Consider the following 20379-nt stretch of genomic DNA (forward strand, 5'->3'; position numbering starts at 1 on the left):
AAATCTAGACAGCACACTAAAAAGCAGAGACATCACCCTGTCAACAAAAGTGCGTATAGTCAAGGCTATGGTCTTCCCCTTTGCAATGTATGGCAGTGAAAGTTGGATCATAAGAAAGACTGAGCGCCAAAGAATGGAGGCCTTTGAACTCTGGTGCTGGAGAAGACTCCTGCGAGTCCCTTGGACTGCAAGGTGATCAAACCGGTCAGTCCTAGAGGAGATCAACCCTGACTGCTCTTTAGAAGGCCAGATCCTGAAGTTGAAACTCAAATACTTTGGCCACCTAATGAGAAGGAAGGACTCACTGGAGAAGAGCCTAATGCTGGGAAAGATTGAGGGCAAGAGAAGAAGGGGACAACAGAGAATGAGGTGGCTGGATGGAGTCACTGAAGCAGGAGGCGTGAGCTTAAATGGACTCCAGAAGATGGTAGAGGACAGGAAGGCCTGGAGGAACGTTGTCCAAAGGGTCACGATGGGTCGGACACGCAACTAACAACAACAACAGACTGCAATCCCCAGCATGCCTTGCTCCTTTTCTCCCCACCCCCTTCGCTCTCTGACTGGCTGGGACGCCCGTTCGAACGCACGCAGGCCGGCCAATGGGAAGCGGCCTAGTGTCCCAGAGCCAGGTTGGAAGAAGCGGCATTGGCTCGGGCGGTCAGTGTCCTCTCCTAGCGGCCGACGGCAGGATGACGGTGCCCAGGTGGGAGCGCGCAGCCCGGCTGCTGCTCTGCGCGGCGGGGCTGGCGCTCTCTATTTACGCCTTGCACGTGGAGACTTCCAAGGAGCGCGACGCCGCCTACCGGGCCATGTGCGACATCAACGCCGACATCAGCTGCTCCCGCGTCTTCACCTCCAGGTCGGTGGTGCCCCAACTCCGATCCAGCAGATCCTCCGCCCTCTAAGCTTGCATCCCCTAAGCTTGGGTTCATTAAGTGGAAGGGGTGGAGTTGTCGGGCTCCGGGGAGGTTTGTCTTGAGGAAGCGCGGAGGATACTTGAGCGGCTTCCCCGAGGTTTCTCCATTTTCAGGTTTAGGCGTTGATTCCGGACGGGAGACCACCAGGAAATCCAGGGCTGCAGGAATTCAGAGTCGGGAGGTGCACTATTCTTCAGCGCCTGGGCGGAGGTTTAGGGGCAAGGACGCTTTTAGAGTCGAGCCTGGTTTTTGGACATCCTGTAATTTTTCCTAGCAAAAATCCGGAAGTGGCTGTGCCTTTTGCCTCCTTTTAAGGAGTTTTTCTGCCCTCCCAATCGAACCTGCAGCCCTGGGGCCCTCTGGTGGTCTCCTGTCCATGGAACTGCATGAACCTGGCCTGATCTTAGCAGCCCAGGAGAAGCCAATTGAGTTCTGCTATTGGGGAAACTGGCAGTGCTTCTTTTCTGCAAAGGCAGCCTCGTCAAACTACTACTCTCCCTGCGTGTGGGATGGCTGTGGCTGGCGGCAATCCTGTTGCAACTCTTGTTGGATGTGTGTGCAACACCGTGGTGCGTGTACAAAAGGGGGGGGGGTAAAACTGGCATCCCCTAAGACAGGGGTAGGCAACCTTGGCTCTTTTATGACTCGTGGACTTCAACTCCCAGAATTCCTGAGCCAGCCAGCTCAGGAATTCTGGGAGTTGAAGTCCACGAGTCATAAAAGAGCCAAGGTTGCCTACCCCTGCCCTAAGAGCAGTGTTGTTTTTGTCATTTCTTATTCCTCCTTGCTATGGCTTCTTCTGGCAAAGGCTTTATCATGTCATATCATAACTTTTATTCTAAAGATTTGTATTTAGGGGATAAGCCTCCCAGTGCATCAGGAAGATGGCAGTATTTAGGCACCAATCCCCCTATTGCGGCTGGGGAATTCTGGGAGTGGAAGTCCAGGGATCTTCAAGCTGCCACAGTTGAAACACCCTGGTCTACAGCCTTTTGCTTAGGAAGCTGAATTGCAGAAGATGAGAAAAGCTGGGGTGGGTGGGGGTGTTAACTGAGAATTGAAGGGGACCATCTTTTGGAAAAGCCAGGGCTGGAGAAGGAGATGAAATTCTGCCTTAGCTTCAAGCACCCAGAAGCTCTCTGCGCATGCACAGAATGTATTTCAACTCATTCTTCCATGACCAAACTGCCACCCCAGCACAGTTGATATTGTAGAGCTGACTAATGTCTCTTGTGATCTGAGCTTTCAGTCTTCTGGATATGTTCTCTTGTGATAGGTAGTCCTTGACTTATAATCATTCATTTAGTGACCATTCCAAGTTACAACAGCACTGAAAAAGGCAGGTATGACTGGCTTTCCCACTTACAACCATTGCAGCATCCCCATGGTCATGTGATCAAAATTTGGGTGCATAAATGTAAGCCAGATTTGTTTAATGGCTACATGTTTCACTTAAGAACCACTGTGATTTGCTTAACAACACTGGCAAAAAGAGATGTAAAATGGCGCAAAACTCACTTAACAACGGACTTGCTTAGCAATGGAAATTTTGAGCTCAATTGTGATCGTAAGTAAACCTTTACAAAAAAAAACATCAGAATTACACAGAGTTTAGGCTTCATTCTCCCTGGAATAATGTTCTGTACTGTATTTGGAAATGCCTCAGCTGCAGGAGAGGTGTGCTTTAATCATTTGTAAAAAAATAAATAAATAGGTGAGATACAAATAAATAAAAATTCTCCATGCAAATGAAAAGGACAGCCCTTCTGTTCAGAGAAAGTTAATTATGGAGAAAGCTAGCTTTATCCCAGCCTGGAATAGAATCGAACCACTGGAAGTTTTTAAGAAGAGACTGGACAGCCATTTGTCTGAAACGGTATAGGGTTTCCTGCCTGAGCAGGGGGTTGGACTGGATGACCTCCAAGGTCCCTTCCAACTTTACTATTATGATTATGATTTGATTCTGTGGTTCTCTTCTCCCCTGTTCTGTCTCTTCATCTACATTGTGTTTACAAGTAAGTATGTGGCTCCTGGCCCAGGACTCTCCACTCTACAATTTAGTTGAAGCGTCCTTCTCATTTTGGTCTCTGGTTAGGCTCAAACATAATTTCCAGGAAATTTAAGGAGTTTTGGGAAGACAGCCTTTCCCATCAGAACCAGCATTTGAGCTGTAGGGTGAATTCTCTCTTCCAGCCCTACTGAAAAAGCCTTGATTGATTTTTGGATTCCTCTCAACCCCAATGACAGATGAGTGTCTTCTGGAGGCCAAGAGAGAAAAGAACTGAAAAGGGTACAAAAGAGAGAATAGAACAGAATTAGAATTAGAATTAGAATTAGAATTAGAATAGAATAGAATAGAATAGAATAGAATCTTTACTGTCACTTTAAATGTACATTAATCAGCATACATTAAAATGAAAGTTCATGGCATTCAGCTCTCAAAAAAAATACCATTATACATATACCCACACACAGGCACACATATATGATACAGAGAAACATCACAGTCTAGTTCGAATGTATACATATAGATGACAGAATTTATTTATTTTTTGCGAATTTACAGGACGGATGGTATAAGGAACAAAGCTGTTATAGAATCTAGTAGTTCTGTTATAAGTACTTCAAAACCTCCTCCCAAATGGGAGCAGCAGAAACAGACTGTGAAGTGGGTGGGTGTGGTGTCCCTAACAATGCTTCGAGCTCTAAGCACATAGTGCTTATAAGCAATATCCTGAATAATGGGAAGCGAGCTTCCCATATTCTTCTCAGCTGTCCTTACCACTCTCTGTATGAATCTTCTATCTGTGGCTCTACTACCACCAAACCAAACCGTGATGCAGTTTGTTAAAACGCTCTCAATCGTGCCTCTGCAAAAAGTGGTCAGGACAGAAGGAGAAAGATGTGCCCTCCTTATCTGACGCGGGAAAGGCAAACGCTGGTTTTGCATGCTTCACTAAAGATAATGTAAAAGTTGGCACAGTTTCCCATCATTTGCAAATATTGCATGAGCTGCACTGATTGGCAGTTGACTTTTGGATGCAATTCATGATGCTGGTTTAAAGCCTTGCACAGCATCGGGCCTGGTTACATAAGGGACTGCTTATCTTTAATTATCTCTGCCTGTCTGGTTTGGTTCAGCAGGGTGGGTCAGCTTTGGGTCCTGCCAACTAAAGAATGTCATTTTTTTTTCTCGACCCAGGACGTGGGCCTACACGGTTGGCAGTTCCTGCCCTCTGAACCAATTTTCCACCAGACATTCATGGGGCTTTCAACCTGATGGCATTCTGGAAATTATACAAGACTCCCAGTCAGAGGGACTCTGAAGCTCCCTTTTTATTTTCACTGCGTTTTTGGTTTTCCTACTTTGCTCTTCTGCTTCGTTGTTTAATTCGTTGTTAATTTTAATAAGTTGGGAGGGGTTTTTTTGTTGTAAGATATCCGGAAGCATGTGGGAGCTGGGGAGCCTATAAAATAAAATATGAGGCAAAGGAGGGGCAGAGTGATGCCTTCACCCCATTCAAGCCTTCCCCAGATAACTACATCTTTCTGTAATGTATCCAAAGTAGGCTAGTCTTTTGTGCCTTGAGTGAGAACGCTGGGCTAGTTTGTTCAGTGAGCCATTTGCTTGTTTTCTTGCCAGTCCATGGTATTTTCAGGAATCTTCTCCAACGACAAAGTTGAGAAGCATCAATACAGCTAGTTCTTGACTTACAAACCATCTGTTTAGTGACTGCTTAATGTTACAATGGACCTAGAAAAACTTACTGTGCATGCTGTAGGAAAAGACAAGGCAGTATCTGGGGGTGGGTGGGGGTGGAGTCAAGACAGGAATTAGCCTGGAGTTGATATGTTCCCACAAACAAGTCCAGCCTCCTTAAATTCTGTTAAGTCTTATCTAGCACCACTTTAGTGCTGGCTATTAGTTGATTAGATTCTTGTGTATAGACGTATGCAATGTTGTCCTGACTCTTCATGCCTGACACACTTAAAATTGTCTGTAGTATCTCCAAGCTCTAGTGAACAAAATTTGGGCATTTGGTAAGCAGCATGTATTTCGGATGGTTGCAGCGACCCAGGGTCATGTCATAAAATGGGGCGTGAGGCACCAAGTAACCACCTTGCTTAAAAACAGAATTTCTGGTCCCAATCATGATCGTAAATCGAGGACTACCTGTGTACTTTTTTTCCTCCCGTTTCCTCTAAGTCCAATTTCCCTGCTGTGAAGTGTCACAGGAAAGACTATATCCTGCATCTCTTCCAGGACTGTGTGTTGTTTTTCAATTTCTCCATCTAGCTTCAAGTCAAGATTCCCAGGAATTCTGAGTCCCAACCTCTGCTTATCCTCGCTGTAATCATTACACCCAGCATTATATCTTCCAGGTGGGGTCGTGGTTTTGGCTTGGTGGCAGACCTTCTGGGACCTCACAGCCTCTTCAATCAGCCAAACAGCATTTTTGGGATTATTTTCTACATTCTGCAGATACTTCTGGGTGAGTCAGAGGCAGAGGATGTGCAAGAGAAAGCATGATGGAAGAGAGAGGTCCATCCTTTTGTCCTCTTGAGATCCAGATTGCCTCACAACCCTGTTGCTCTTGGTGAGGTGTATAGCTTGTCATTTCTCTAAGCCAGGGGTAGGCAACCTCAGCTCTTTATGACTCATGGACTTCAACTCCCAGAATTCCTGAGTCAGCTGTGCTGACTCAGGAATTCTGGGAGTTGAAGTCCATGAGTCATAAAAGAGCCGAGGTTGCCTACCTCTGCTCTAAGCGCTTAGAGCTCTTCACACTGTGGGGTTGTCAAGAGTGAAAATTTGGCAGCTACATGCCTCTCTGTTTTCCTCTTGCCATTAGAATAAGGGGGGGAGGAAGGTGTTTTTGAATGGGTTAGTCAGAGAAACTAAACCTTTGCAGTTCTATGAAAGTCGGCAGTATGGAAACCTTTCAAGGACTTTCTAGCAGGTGTGAAGAAGATAGCAGACGGGTCTCATAACAGAGAGAACATGTCTGCATGAGCTACATTACGTCTGGTGGGGTTTGACTGGGAAAGTTATTGTTACATGCTATGGTCTGATGCCTTGGGAGTGTAGAGTTAGTTTTTACCTCGCCTTTACTAGGCCTTGTATTCAATATACAGTAAGCTTTTCAGAAATGAAAATAATCCTTGGAAACCTGAGCTGGAAGTTGACAGGGTTCTTGTGAGCTAGGCTGCCTTCACAAACGGTCATCCAAGTAGGTTTAGCTAGTGCAGTTTCTTTACGTGGCTCCCTAGCCAGCATTAATTCATTGTCTTCCTTGGCAGAAGAAACAGCTGGCTGCTTTATCTTCAGGCTTGCTCAAATATTCATAATACAGGTTGTCCTCAACTTATGACCATAATTGAGCTCAGAGTTGCAGTCATAAGTCATGCTAGTCATTAAGTAGGTCGCCATGTGACTGTGCCCAATTTTACAAGCATCTTTGTAGGGGGTGATTAAGGGAATCCATTTTAGCCAATAGGTGGGTTTTTGTTTTGTTTTGTTTTTTGCCAGAAATTGGAATTAATGCTAGTTTCTGGCAAAAACCTGACGGATAATAAGTTAAGGACTGCTTGTATTATTCTTGCTTGAATCATGAGCATCATGATTTGGAATAGGAGGGGTGGGAAACAAATGGAAGAGGATAAATGTTGGGTCAAATCCCAGGTCTGCAAAAATGCAGAAAAGAAAAATCTTTTCCCCCCCCCAAAAAAAAATTTGTTTGCAGGACAGAATGTGCTTAGTAGCTAAGGAATGTGATACAGGGAGTTGCAAAAGAGTTGAACTATGGGGACACCAAAGATAAAGAACAGGAAGTGATCTTCGGAGCACAGGAAAGGACAAGTGAGAAACAGATGTAAGCTGGGCTCACATGTTATGATGAACCATGGCTTGCTTAACAATAGCTTGATCAAACACGAAGTAAGTTCACACAACCATGGTAAGCCCTGAACCATGGTTCACGCAAATCTTCGAGCCAAGCCACCTTTAAGTCTTTCTCTTGTGCAGTGTTTTTCAATCTGAGCAACTTTAACACTGTTTTGAACACTGACAAATTTAAGATGTTCAGATTTCAACTTCCAGAATTCCCCAGCCAGCAGTGTGTATGTGTGTGTGGGATTCTTTCTGCAGCCTGCATGGGTGGCTAGGGAATTGTGGGAGTTGAAGTCCACGCCTCTTAAAGTTGCTCAGATTGAAAAACACTTCTTGTTATGTATTAGGGTTAAAGAAACACTTGTATAACAGTCACCACTAGGAGGCGTTGAACTGTAACCATTCTGGCGGGAAATGGTTTGGCAGGAAGTAGAGGTTCAATCTGATTGGCTGGCTGCATACCTGGCAAGGTATATAAAGAGTACAAGTAACCCCTAGCCAGCAGTACAGTTATGGTCACCAAATAAAGAACTGTTTGACTGTACTCATCTGCCTGGCATCATTCCTACTCTTCAGAACCCACTACACAAGACTTCTCTAGGGCAAGGCTCTTCAAACTCGGCAACTTTAAGACTTGGGGACTTCATCTCCCAGAATTCCTCAGCCAGCCAGAGGAATTCTGGGAGTTGAAGTCCCCAAGTCTTAAAGTTGCCAAGTTTGAAGAGCCTTGCTCTCTAGGGTGTGAGCTCACTGATCAAATCATGTTTTTACTATTAACTCCTAATAGCAGCATTTCTGTCAAAGGGCTGAAAAGCTAACCCTGGTTCCTCCTCATAGGTTTCTTTAACTACAACCTGGCAGCCATTACTCTAGTGGGCTCTTCGTTTGTCTCCATTGCTGGATCTCTCTACTTGGCCTACATCCTGTTTTATGTGCTGCATGATTTCTGTGTGGTTTGCATCAGCACCTACGTCCTCAACTTTGCCCTCCTGTTTATAAACTACAAGCGCCTCGGCTACCTCAACCGCCCACCCCAGCCGAAGACAAAAGCGAAAAGGCACTGAACTCCACGTCCTTTAGGCCCAGGCAACTCCTGGACCTTATTTTTGAAGACGACCAAGTAGACTTAGATAGTTTCGACTTCATCTTCTCTGCCCAGGAGGCCATCTTCTTCAGCATGTCTCCCATCATCCTTCAGACTCCACAAACATCTCAACTACCTGATTTCTACTACCTGGAACTGAAATGGAAGCTACCTTGCATGGTGCAAACCCAAATTAAGCTGTTTTGATTTTACAACTTGTTAAGTGGTATTTTTCCGCAGCTCTCTTCACTTGTTTTATATATATACTCACTTTGTACAATTGGAGGTTGTTCTTGATGTCTAGAAAATGATAAATGGAGGAGTTTTATTAGTGGATTGAGGTGTAGGGGGAGGTTTAATATAGGGGTAGGTAGCATCAATGTAATATGGGCAACCAGGTGATTGATACCTGACCCTTTTTCATTGCATGGCACACATCACATGCGTGTTAAAAGAGGCAGGGGCTTATTCAGTTATACCTGCCATTTTGAAGCCCTACTTAAAATAAACTTTTAAGGATTTTGGAGTATGATATTAAATGCGTCTCCCCATTGAACAGGGGCTGCTTAAACCAACATGGTTTCACACTGATACTCAGATTTGATGTATTTTTCCCATCATTAATTTCCTCTGCCTGGTGTTAAAATGACCGTATTATTTGGCACACTGAAACAGTGTATCCCAAACAGCAGACAGTGAAGCATAAATGCAAAAAAAAGTAGTAAGTTGCAGATAATTATTTTCATTACAATCAAACACTACATCTTGTTGATAAATTAAATATAAGACTGCTTTAGGTCCACAGCCCAAATTATTATGTTTAGTCGATTGTGAAATGAAGGTTATAAACAAACCCATCTATAAAGAGTCACAGGTAGATCTTGACATGACTTCAGTTGGGACTAGAAATCAGGTCGTAAGTTGTTCCAGTCGTAAGCCGAAGCATCCACATCACCACATTTTCCCCCTTTTTGTTTAGTAAATCACCCCAGTTGTTAATTGAAACACATGGTTATTACACAAGCCCATTCTTCTGACTTGCTGTTTTTTGCCTGAAACCAGCAAACAAATATCCTAAATCATGGTCAGGGGACATTGCAAATGTACATGTAAATATAAGCCAGTTTTTAAGAGCTCAGAGTGTGGTCACATGACTATCAGGCTGTGAGCACATTTTACAATAGCTGGATGTTGTAGAGGCAACAAAGCACCCATTATGAGGCTGTCATAACAACTGGTTGTAAGTCAAGGACTACTTGTAATTTCTCCTGTAAGAAGCAAACTCAAAAATATTTTGGTATACAGATGTTCTTGCAAACCAAAAATCCAGAGTTAATAAAAATAAGGGGTCCTTGATGCTCTCTGAGGTTGGTTGTTGCAGACGTTTCATTACCCAAACTAGGTAACGTCATCTGTCCTCTGAACACCGATGATATTACTCGGTATGGGTAATGAAACGTCTGCAAGAAAATAACCAAGTTCAGAGAGGACCAAGGATCCCTCATTTCAACCCGGAGCTACAAATATTCTCCTTTATTGGTAGCAAAAATAAATCCAAGAGCACTGTTCTTCAGTTGTGAATCTACGAACATTGAATTATGACATATTCAACCATTTAAAATAAAACTAACACGTTAGACTTAAATTTTACAAAGGTAGTTTAGATTACTATTTTAAACTCTACACTGGTTTTGATTTTCTGTATTGGGCACCAAAAGTTATTGAGCCATTTCTATGTGTATAACACAATATATTTGGCAGCCACTGGGCTAATATTTCATTTGTTTTAATATAATCACTTTCTAGCTACTTATTCCTGTTGCAGGAAGAGAAAGTTGGACAGAAGGAACATGTGGGGTTCTTTTTACATTATAATTATGTTTATAACAAGCAGCATCTATTCCCATTGATTTTTAGGTGAAATAATAGAAAGATTTGAAAAAACGGAGGAACTGTTCTCACAGCTAGCAGCAGTGGGCGCTGTTTTTCTATTAATGCAATCCGCTCTGAACTTAACTTTTTGTAATGTTTTATCCAAAAAATAAAGACATCAAAGACAAAAGTCCAGACTGGTTTTCTGTCTAATTGACTCAGTTAAGACTTGTATGATCATGACGTATACGCTTATGTAAAAACCAACCCCGTTTTCAAGTTACATCTTTTGAATATTTCTTTTCACATAAAGGAAAAACAGTACCTTCTTAAAATTCCACTTTGTTTTTTTTTTTTTTAAAATATATTTCTACTGATATACTTCTTTAATTTCTCCCAGAGAAATTGGTTTATTTACTTTTTAAAGAGTGAATATTGACACAAATTGATCGATTATGCTAAAAACAGCTCAAGCAGAAAAAAAATCTTGGAATGATAATAAAATACTGCTAAGCTTGTAAGCCGCCCTGAGTCTTCGGAGAAGGGCGGGATATAAATGGAATTAAAATAAATAAAATAAAATAAAAATAAAATACCAAAGGTGAAAACAACAACAACAAAAAAGTAGTTGGTGATATTTCTATTTTCAGTTCTGGAGTACATATTCAGGAACCTCAAAGACAATTCTACCTGAAGTGCTTCTTTTGCATCAGTGTTGTAATATAAAGAAAATAAATGTAGAGATTAATCCTGTGTATTTTATCTGTAATATGCTTTTTTTCTAGGGACCAGATACCCTTATATCACCCTGGTCTCTATATTTTTTTACCGCTTTTGAATGTTGATGCATTTCAGGACTGTAACGAGTTATTGAAATAAACGCTTGCTTCAATTTCCCCACGATCTTCCTTTACGTTGCCATCGCTACATAAGAGTTAGCCGATGCTCTTTAATAACTACATTTCCCGTTAAGCTCCTCCCATGTCGCGCGGGGCTTTCTGGGATTCGTATTTCTCCGAGCGCCTGTCAAGCTTCACGGACGCGACTTTGCCGGACTGCAATTCCCATGCGGCATTGCTGCCTTTATCTCCGTCAAAAAAAAAACAACGCCTGCCATCAGTTTCCCCCTTTTTCTGCTAAGAAAAAGGCAGCTGGTTTAGCCCGGTCCTAAAGAGTGGAAAACTGCGGCGGCGTTTCGGCTTGGCGGTAAGGTGTCATTTAAGGAACGTACCATTGTGCTTGCGCAGGGAGGGGGGGCAGGCTCTGGACTCTCCTTTCTTGTTGCCCCGGCACGGAAGGTAAGAAAGAGGCGAGCTTCCTGGGTTTTATTACGAGCGGGATGCAGGCGCTGGGACGGAACCAGGATTCGCCTTTAGGCCCAGGAAGCCGCCTGATGGATCTGGCAGGGTGGGTGGGAGAGGGGACTCCAGGTGGCCCCGGGGGTGTGTGGGGGGGGGAAGATCTGAGTGGACGCGTTGCAGCATTAAAAAAAAGAGGTTTTCCTTTAAGAGATAATCATGGGTTATGAAAAGCATATAGGGGGTAGGAAGGAAGTTGGGACACAACTGCTAGAGCAGGGGTCTTCACACTTGGCCCTTTTATGACTTGTGGACTTCAACTCCCAGAATTCCTCAGCCAGGCACGCTGGCTGAGGAATTCTGGGAGTTGAAGTCCACAAGTCATAAAAGGGCCAAGTTTGAAGACCCCTGTGCTAGAGCCTTGGTGGAGCAGTGGGCTAATGCCTCCTTAAGTAACACCAGCTGCCTGCAATTAGTGCAGGTTCGCATCCCACCAGGCTCAAGGTTGACTCAGCCTTCCATCCTTCCCAGGTAGGTAAAATGAGGACCCAGATTGTTGGGGGCAATTAAGCTGACTTTGTAATAATGCCGCTTGGGGTGTGTGTGTGTGTGTGTGTGTGTGTGAAAGCCCTAATAAGCAGGCATACATAGAATGAAGGCTACTGCTAAGCCTGTAAGCCGCCCTGAGTCTTCGGAGAAGGGCGGGATATAAATGGAATTAAAATAATAAAAAATAAAAAAATTATGTGACAGTGGGGTTGGTAAGAGCAAACAAACAAACAAACAAAAAAACTGCTAGCAACCACTGCAGGGCCCAAAGTGAAACATCTGGGAGGAGAGAATGGAAGGCGATTTCTTCTTGTCTTCATTTTATTTCTGCTTCCTTCGTTCCAATGAATTAATGCCATTCCAAATTAATTGCATTCAAATGGCAGATTCCTTGGGGGAGTGACTGGGGTGTGGGTGTGGGAGAGAAGGCTAGGAAATGTGGATCTCCCCCACGTTGATGGCACTGGTTCAGTAGTACGGTAGTTCGCCAGCGTCTAGGTATCCAGAGGTTTATTATCCCAACTCTGGAATTGAAAATGTTTTAATTGGGTTAATCCAGTTGGTTAAGCTAGGACCAGAATGACAAGGCTGGTGATTGGCAGAGGTCACCTGCTCCCCGTTGGGCATTAGATCTCTTCCTGCTGCCCTCCAAGACATCCTATCTTGTTCTTTTCCCTTTACTAGCTTTAACCTGAAAATGTAAACAGCTAGACCTAGCAAGAAAGAGGTGGTTGTCCCCAAATTCTTGGTACGTGGCAGCTGTTCCCCAAAAAATGCAAACATATAATATTAAAGAAAATAACGACTGGGGGTGACAAATTACCTCAGTGAGGTTTTTCCCCCCAAGTGGACTCTAATACAATTCAGTGTAAATTGTATGTGATACAGTACATTATATTACATACAGAATTGCCCGACAGACTAAAAGGCAAAACGAGATTTGATATATCAACTCTTGGAAGAGCTATCGTATTTGAGATCTGTGGGCTGCTGCTGGCAATGTGGAATTGTGTTTTCATAACAAAATGTGGTGTTTGCTGCTTTAAATCTCTTCCGAAAGTCAAGATAATAAACATTGGAATATGTGAGCCATGTTTTCAAGGTAGTTGGCTTGGTATGCAGACTAGCTGAATGAAGAAACGATGAGATGACACTGTATTAAGTTTCAGACTAAAAACTAGCCCTGAAGCTTGATTAGCAGGTATTTCGGATGATGAATTATGGCAGCTACATTACTCTGCAAAACGTGTTGCCCACACTGTCAAATCTCTCAGGTAATGAGCATCAAAGGAGGCCTTCAGTTCAAGGCTTGTGAAATTTGGGCCTTGCATTTTATAATATGCTTCTGGAAATGATATGTTAAGTCTTTACGGCAGTGTTTCTCAACCCTGGCAACTTTAAGATGCGTGGGGACTTCAATTACCAGAATTCCCCAGCCAGACTTCCTGCTGGCTGCAGGAAGAATCTCCCCCCCCCACGCTGGCTGGGGAATTCTGGGAGTTGAAATTTGAACATCTTAAAAGTTGTCAGGGATGAAAAATACTGCACTAGCTAGGGTTCCTTAACAGAATATGCTGAAATCCTGTGATTAATTGATGTGAAAATGTGCCTTTGATTACTGTCATATTAGCCATGGTTTTGACCACAGGAAGAACAATACTGGGTCTCTAGTCTCTTAACTAGAATCTTGTCCTTGTGTCTATCAATTGTAAAATGAGAAAATTAACAAAAGAGATAATAGTCTAATAGCTTACAACTTTCTGCAGGTTTCAGAGTAATTTCTAGTTAAATATTTACTATCGGAGGAACAGATGGCTTCTTGAACTATGCTGGAAGCAGTGGCCTATTAACCTTTCTGTTACAACAATCTTAATTCCCAAATTCTTTGGAATTAGGCACTCTTCCTGTGGAGATTGCTTTAAGGCAATGTAGCCAAGTTCAAAGACTCAGTGAGACAAGAAAAAGCACTTCCATTTTTTTTTTGACAACCAGAAACCTCTTATTGGCCCTTATTAGAACCACGAACCTGGAACATAGAAATGCTGGAATGGATCTTATAGAACCCCGACTCCCCAAAAATAAATTATAAATGTGAGATAGAAATTTGGGGCAAATGCAAAGAGGAGGGACGACGTGATATTTAGGAAAGCTAAATAAACTTTCCTCAGTAAAACAAAAGAGTAAATTCAGATATCATGCCGCATCGTGGCTTGTTTTGCCCTGGTTTACTGAAAAAGCCATAATTGGCTGGATTTCACACACGATGCTTAACCCAAACTACGCAAATCGCATTCTTGTTTTGTCACCCTGGATGTGTGAATCGAGCTAGTGTGAACGGAAGAGAACAGAGTGAAAAAAGAGATCCAGAGTGGTGAACTGCTCACAAGAAACAAGACCCTGAAGTTTATGTGCAAGAAAGCACGCTTAGGGTCATAGATTTCCTGTAGCAGCACTTGCGGTGCTTAAAAGTCACCATTGAAAACAAGCTGGCAGATTCTTGAGTAATGCTTTCTGTCGGGTTTCCCCCCCCCCCTGTTTTGCTACCTGGTGCACATTTTAATGGCTTCCTGCTGGTTGACTGCAGTCCCTAACGAGTTTGCAGATTCCTGGGGCATCAGCTGACGAGACAGTTGACGCCATAATCTTTTCCAGATCCCCAAAACTTTACTGCCGCTCTGGGATTTCGAAAACTTGTTTGCCCGGCGCCTTTCAAGTCCTGTAGCCTTACCCCTCCCCGCAGGTTTCAGCTGCTTGGGGTGAAATGAGGCCAAAGACACGGACAGAGCTCAGCTGTCTTGTACATATAGGCATTGCCGAGAACGAGAAGGTTGTGGAGAGGGGCCAGACAGAGTGGTTATATGTCGGCTTTTGGGGGTTACCTGGGGGGATTAAAAAGGGAGCTGTGTGGAAGGGAGCTGTGCCAGACCTGGAGAAGAGGTGGGTGCATGGATTCTGGGGTTTCTGGAGAAAATAATAATAACAACAACAATAATAATAATAAAAACTACCTAGAACTAAGGAGAAACTTCCTGACAGTTAGAACAATTACGGTAACCAGTGGAACAACCTGCCTCCAGAAGCTGTGAATGCTCCAACACTGGAGGCTTTCAAGAAGAGATTGGACAGCCATTTGTCTGAAATGGTATAGGGTTTCCTGCCTGAGCAGGGGGTTGGATTAGATGACCTCCAAGGTTCCTTCCAACATCATCATCATCATTATTATTCAACTGAAGTCAATTTGTTCAGAATGATGATGATGATGATGATGATGGAAGGAACCTTGGAGGTCATCTAGTCCAATCCCCTGCTCAGGCAGGAAACCCTATACCATTTCAGACAAATGGCTGTCCAATCTCTTCCTAAAGACTTCCAGTGTTGGAGCATTCACAACTTCTGGAGGCAGGTTGTTCCACTGGTTAATTGTTCTGTTAGGAAGTTTCTCCTTAGTTCTAGGTTGCTTCTCTCTTTGGTTGGTTTCCATCCGTTGCTTCTTGTCCTGCCTTTGGGTGCTTTGCAGAATAGCTTGACTCCCTCTTCTTTGTGGCAGCCCCTGAGATATTGGAACACTGCTATCATGTCCCCCCTCGTCCTTGTCTTCATTAAACTAGACCAGGGGTCGGCAACCCGCGGCTCCGGAGCCGCATGCGGCTCTTTGAGCTGTCTCCTGCGGCTCCCAGTCCTCCGCCGGCAGAGGTTTGGGGAGCTGCGCGCACAGCTCTCCAAACCTCCACTGCCCCGTTTGCAGAGATGCTGCCTTCGTCCAGGTTTGACGAAGGCAGCAGCTCTCCAAACAGTTTGCAGAACTGCTGCCTGCGGCGGAGGTTTGGAGAGGTGCGCGCGCACTCTCCAAACCGCCACCGTCCCGTTTACTCAGCTGCCGCGTTCGTCCATGTTTGACGAGCACGGCAGGTCTCCAAATGGGCGGCGGTGGTTTGGAGAGTGCGCGCGCACCTCTCCAAACGGCCGCCGCGCATTTGGAGACCTGCCGCGCTCGTCAAACATGGACGACTGCGGCGGTGGAGGTTTTTTTTTTTCTTCTTCTGCTGTCGTAGAAAGCAGCCTTTTTGTGCTACGCTGTGCTACGCTGTGCTACGTCCCGTTCAGAGGTATGCCGCGCTCGTCAAACATGAACGAACGCGGCAGGTCTCCAAACGGGCGGTGGCGGTTTGGAGAGGTGCTCGCGCACCTCTCCAAACCGCCGGTGTCCCGTTTGCACAGCTGCCGCGTTCGTCCATGTTTGACAAGCGCAGCAGGTCTCCGAACGGGACGGCAGCGGTTTGAAGAGGTGCGCGCGCACCTCTCCAAACCGCTGCCGCCTGTTTGGAGACCTGCCGCGCTCGTCAAACATGGACGAACGCAGCGGTGGAGGTTTTTTTTTCTTCTTCTGCTGTCGTAGAAAGCAGCCTTTTTGTGCTATGCTGGAAGCTTCTCTGAGAGTCGTATGTCACAGGTTAGAAGTTTCGGGGATCAAATTTGGGTCTTGCCTGAACGATGGTGCGCGCACGTTGTGTGTATGTACATGTGGTTGGAAGGCTTTCTGCTGAAAGCCTTTATTTGAAATTAAATAATTTTCGCCGGGAACTGTTTCTGTCACATGAGTTCCTGACTATGATTCATCACTTTGAGACCAAAAGATCACAATGTATTTTTATCGAGGGCCGTTCAAGAAAAAAGTTTAGAAATTTTAAAGGTTATAGTATGAAGTTGCTAGGAGTAAAGGAGAATATTTTTAACTCAGGATTGAAGTGAGGGGTCCTTGGTGCTCTCTGAGCTTGGTTGTTTTCTTGCAGGGTTTCATTACCCAAACTAGGTAACATCACCTAGCACTGATGACGTTACCTAATTTGGATAATGACCAAGGGTTAAGGGTTAATGACCTAAATAAAATTATTGCAAATTACTTTGAAGGTTGTGAGAGAAATACTTATTTTGCTCCCAAACAGCACGCACCTCTCCAAACCTCCACCGTCCCGTTCGTACAGCTGCCGTGCTCGTCCATGTTTGACGAGTGCGGCAGGTCTCCAAACGGGCGGCGGCGGTTTGGAGACCTGCCGCGCTCGTCAAACATGGACGAACGCGGCAGCTGTGCAAACAGGACGGTGTATGTTTTTGCTTGTTCTGCGCATGCGCGTGCGTGCCCACAGGCGCGCGCACATTTTGCGGCTCCCACTTTTTTGTCTGTATGACGGAACCGGTTCCGAGTGGCTCTTTTGCTGTTTCGGGTTGCTGACCCCTGAACTAGACAGTCCCAATTCCAGCAGCTGTTCCTTATATGTTTTAGCCTCCAGTCCCCTGATCATCTTTGTTGCTCTTCTCTGCCCTCTTTCTAGACTCTCAACATCTTTTTTACATCGTGGTGACCAAAACTGGATGCAGTATTCCAAGTGTGGCCTTACCAAGGCTTTGTAAAGTGGTGTTAACACTTTGCGTGATCTTGATTCTATCCCTCTGTTAAATTTGTGGGTTCCTTGCTGCCCCTGAGAGATTCTGCTTTGAGTTGTGGTTTCCAGGCTCACCAAGCCACATGGTCTCCTTCTGGAGCCCAAGCCAGGTATCCTGGTTTCCTCTTGCTTTAATTTCTCCGCCTTTTGGCCAGTTTGGGATAGAGCTGTGTGCCACTATTTACCCCCTGGCGTTCACTGTGGGTGTCCTGTTTTTCAAGTTCTTGGGGCATTGTTTCTCAACCTTGGTGGCCTGAAGATGTGTGGACTTCAATTCCCAGAATTCCCCAGACAAGTCCACAAACCGTCAAGCTGCTAGGGTTGATAAACACTGCTTCAGAGTTTAGTGCCCTTCCAAGTTTGGAGAGAAGCTAATAATCTTGATTATCTTTCCACCTGTTTGCTTGCCACCTCTAAGGCCCAGTTGAGTCCTGTGGCTGTCCAGTCCTCCCATTAGGCACCAGCTCCCATTATCTCTGGTTCATTACTGGGTATGAGGGGAGCTGTAGTGCAGAAACCTCTGATGGGCCACCAGTTAGTTCTCCATCACAGTAGACCAGACTAGTAAACCAAAGTTATGAATGCTAATACTGTACTATTATTAGTATTAGTATTATTACTATTATTGAAGTCTTTGAACTATGGTGCCGGAGAAGACTCCTGCGAGTCCCTTGGACTGCAAGGCGATCAAACCGGTCAGTCCTAGAGGAGATCAACCCTGACTGCTCTTTAGAAGGCCAGATTCTGAAGCTGAAACTCAAATACTTTGGCCACCTAATGAGAAGGAAGGACTCACTGGAGAAGAGCCTAATGCTGGGAAAGGTTGAGGGCAAGAGAAGAAGGGGACGACAGAGAATGAGGTGGCTGGATGGAGTCACTGAAGCAGTAGGCGTGAGCTTAAATGGACTCCAGAAGATGGTAGAGGACAGGAAGGCCTGGAGGAACATTGTCCATAGGGTCGCGATGGGTCGGACACGACTTCGCAACTAACAACAACAACATTAGTATAAGGCTACAGTAATAAAATCGTGCAAGTCTAGATATGCTTCCCCCCAGCTCCCTCTTTATGTTGATGAGAACCAGGGTGGGGTCTTGCCTGAGATGCTTTTTCAGGTTACAGTTCTGGCCCAGACTCAGGTTTCTTTTATCTGACTGTTGTCTTGGTTGTGACTCTTCCTCCTGTTCCTCAAGGTTTTTCCTTCTGCCTTTGTATGGAGGAGCCATCATGCCGATGTGATCCTAAAACAAGATTAGATTAGATTTCCGCCTATCGAAAGGAAGACAGTCATCCTTTAAGGTTGTCTGGAAAGCTCTCTTGGTTCATTATAAAACATCCCCAGATCGCAAGAGAACATTTGGGGATCAGCCTCTCTCTCTCTCTTTCTCTCTCAGCCCAAACCACCTTGCAGGTTTATTCAAAGGGTAGAAAAAAATTACTACTATGCCCTGCATTGAGAGGGGGACACCGTGGGTATCAGAGAGATTACTGTCACAATATTGCTATTATGTTACAAAATAGTGCTTAAGACGTCATTTTGATTGAAGGCATGTAGAAGACCCGGCAGAGAATGAGTATATGTGAGCATGCATGCAGAACCCCCCCCCTTTTTTTTTTTTTTGCTCTGGAGGAAAGGCAAGATACAGATCAAATAAATAAGAACTGAGCAAAACAGGTGAATAAGGCTGTTAAAAGTTTTACTCTGCAATCTTTAGCAGTTTAAAGATGGAAGCTTAAAGGGAGATTTGGTAAACAGGTAGTCCCCGACTTGCAACCATTTGCAAGTTACAGTGGCCCTGACAAAAGCCACTTATGGCCGTTTTTTTCACACTTACAACCATCTCTGTGGTCACATAGTTAAAATTCGGACACACGGCGACTGGCCTGTATTTGTGACGGTTGCCGAGTCCCGGGGGGTCATATGATCCCCTTTTGCGACCTTCTGACAAGCAAAGTCAGCGGGGAAGCCAGATTCACTTAACAGCCACGTTACTAATTTTAACAACTGCAGTGATTCACTTAAAAGCTGTGGCAAGAAAGGTCGTAAAATGGGGCCAACCATACTTAGCAGCCGTCTTGCTTAGGCGACTGCAATTTTGGGTTCACTTGTGGTTATAAGCTGAGGACTGCCTGTAGCTGCATCATTTATTCTTTGCTGGGTGCAAAACAAATTTCGGTCTGCACCGGCACACACCAGCAATAACTTTTGCATAGATTTTGAAAAGTAACTGCTGAATCTCTAGCGCCGATCAGAACACAAAGATCTGCTTTGGAGGAAGAGAAGGCAAGCAAAAGAAAATATATATTTGTTTTAATATATATATATTTTCTTTTGCTTGCCTTCTCTTCCTCCAAAGCAGATCTTTGTGTTCTGATCGGCGCTAGAGATTCAGCAGTTACTTTTCAAAATCTATGCAAAAGTTATTGCTGGTGTGTGCCGGTTTATTTAGGATAAGTATAGGGTTGAGAAGGGTTTTTTTTTTTTTCTTTTTCCTTTTTTTTGTTTTTAATATATGTTTAATACTATTAAGGTTTGTTCCATTCTATATAAGCTAGAGAGTGTCCTTTTCTTATTCTAGTTTTTTTTTTTTATATATATGTTTAATATTGTTAAGGTTTGTTTTATCCTATATAAGCTAGAGAGTGATGGATTTTAGAATTTATAGTTGTTAGTATATGGTTGCTTAGGTTTGCTTTTTTTTATATATATATACCTTGTATTCAGCTCTGGGAAGTAGGGGGGGGGAGGGGGGGAGGTAGGGGGGGGAGGAGGGAGGGGGGAGGAGGGGAGGTAGGGGGGGAGGAGGGAGGGGGAAGGGGGGTTTTCAAGGGAAAATTGTATTTTAAAACTTTTCAATAAAAAAAAAAAAAAAAAAAAGAAAATATATATTTGTTTTGAGTGGCTGATTAGAGAAAGAACAGACGGTTGAAGTACACAAAGTAATGTACCCACATGAAAAAGGAATGCAAATGCTTTTTGTCCCAGGCAGGCGTAAATCTTTGTTGCTCCTGGTGCTAAGACGATAGTGGAACAGAAGGTAGAAAATTCTAGAAATATTTGGAATTTCTTATTTGTGAATCCAAGTTGAATAGAACAGTATTTTTCATCCTTGGCCACTTTTGAGATATGTGGACTTCAATTCCCAGAATTCCCCAGCGATACTGGGGTTGAAGTCCACATTTCCTAAAGTGAGAAAGATTGAGAAATACTGAAGCAAAAGTGGGAACTAGTGTCCCATAACCCATCTGACACTTTACGATAGGCAGTGTGGTGAGGGAGAATGTAATTTAGTAATTAACAAAGGGGAAGAATTCTTGAGCATTTCCCTA

General features: G+C 44.1%; 2 protein-coding genes across 3 annotated transcripts in view; both read left to right on the forward strand.

The window, feature by feature from the left end:
* Nucleotides 1-599: 599 nt before the first annotated feature.
* On the forward strand, nt 600-10116 carry LOC308676540 (vitamin K epoxide reductase complex subunit 1-like protein 1; the record flags this gene model as incomplete). Its single annotated transcript, XM_081342386.1, has 3 exons — nt 600-859; nt 5301-5410; nt 7645-10116. The coding sequence occupies 3 exons, from the start codon at nt 600-602 to the stop codon at nt 7869-7871; spliced, it is 597 nt and encodes a 198-aa protein (XP_081198512.1). The 3' UTR covers nt 7872-10116.
* A 726-nt stretch (nt 10117-10842) lies between these two features.
* Nucleotides 10843-20379, forward strand: part of LOC308676772 (branched-chain alpha-ketoacid dehydrogenase kinase-like) — a 46968-nt gene continuing 37431 nt past the window's right edge. Inside the window, exon 1 of one of the 2 annotated variants that reach the window (XM_081342792.1) lies at nt 10843-10969. The gene's annotated coding sequence lies outside the window, so the exon portion shown is untranslated. Of the gene's footprint in view, nt 10970-11020; nt 11062-20379 lie in introns of those variants that run through there. The other variant, XM_081342793.1, reaches the window with a different exon arrangement.

This window comes from Vipera berus, assembly GCF_964194415.1.
Source record: "Vipera berus genome assembly, chromosome: W".
Lineage (NCBI taxonomy): Eukaryota > Metazoa > Chordata > Lepidosauria > Squamata > Viperidae > Vipera > Vipera berus.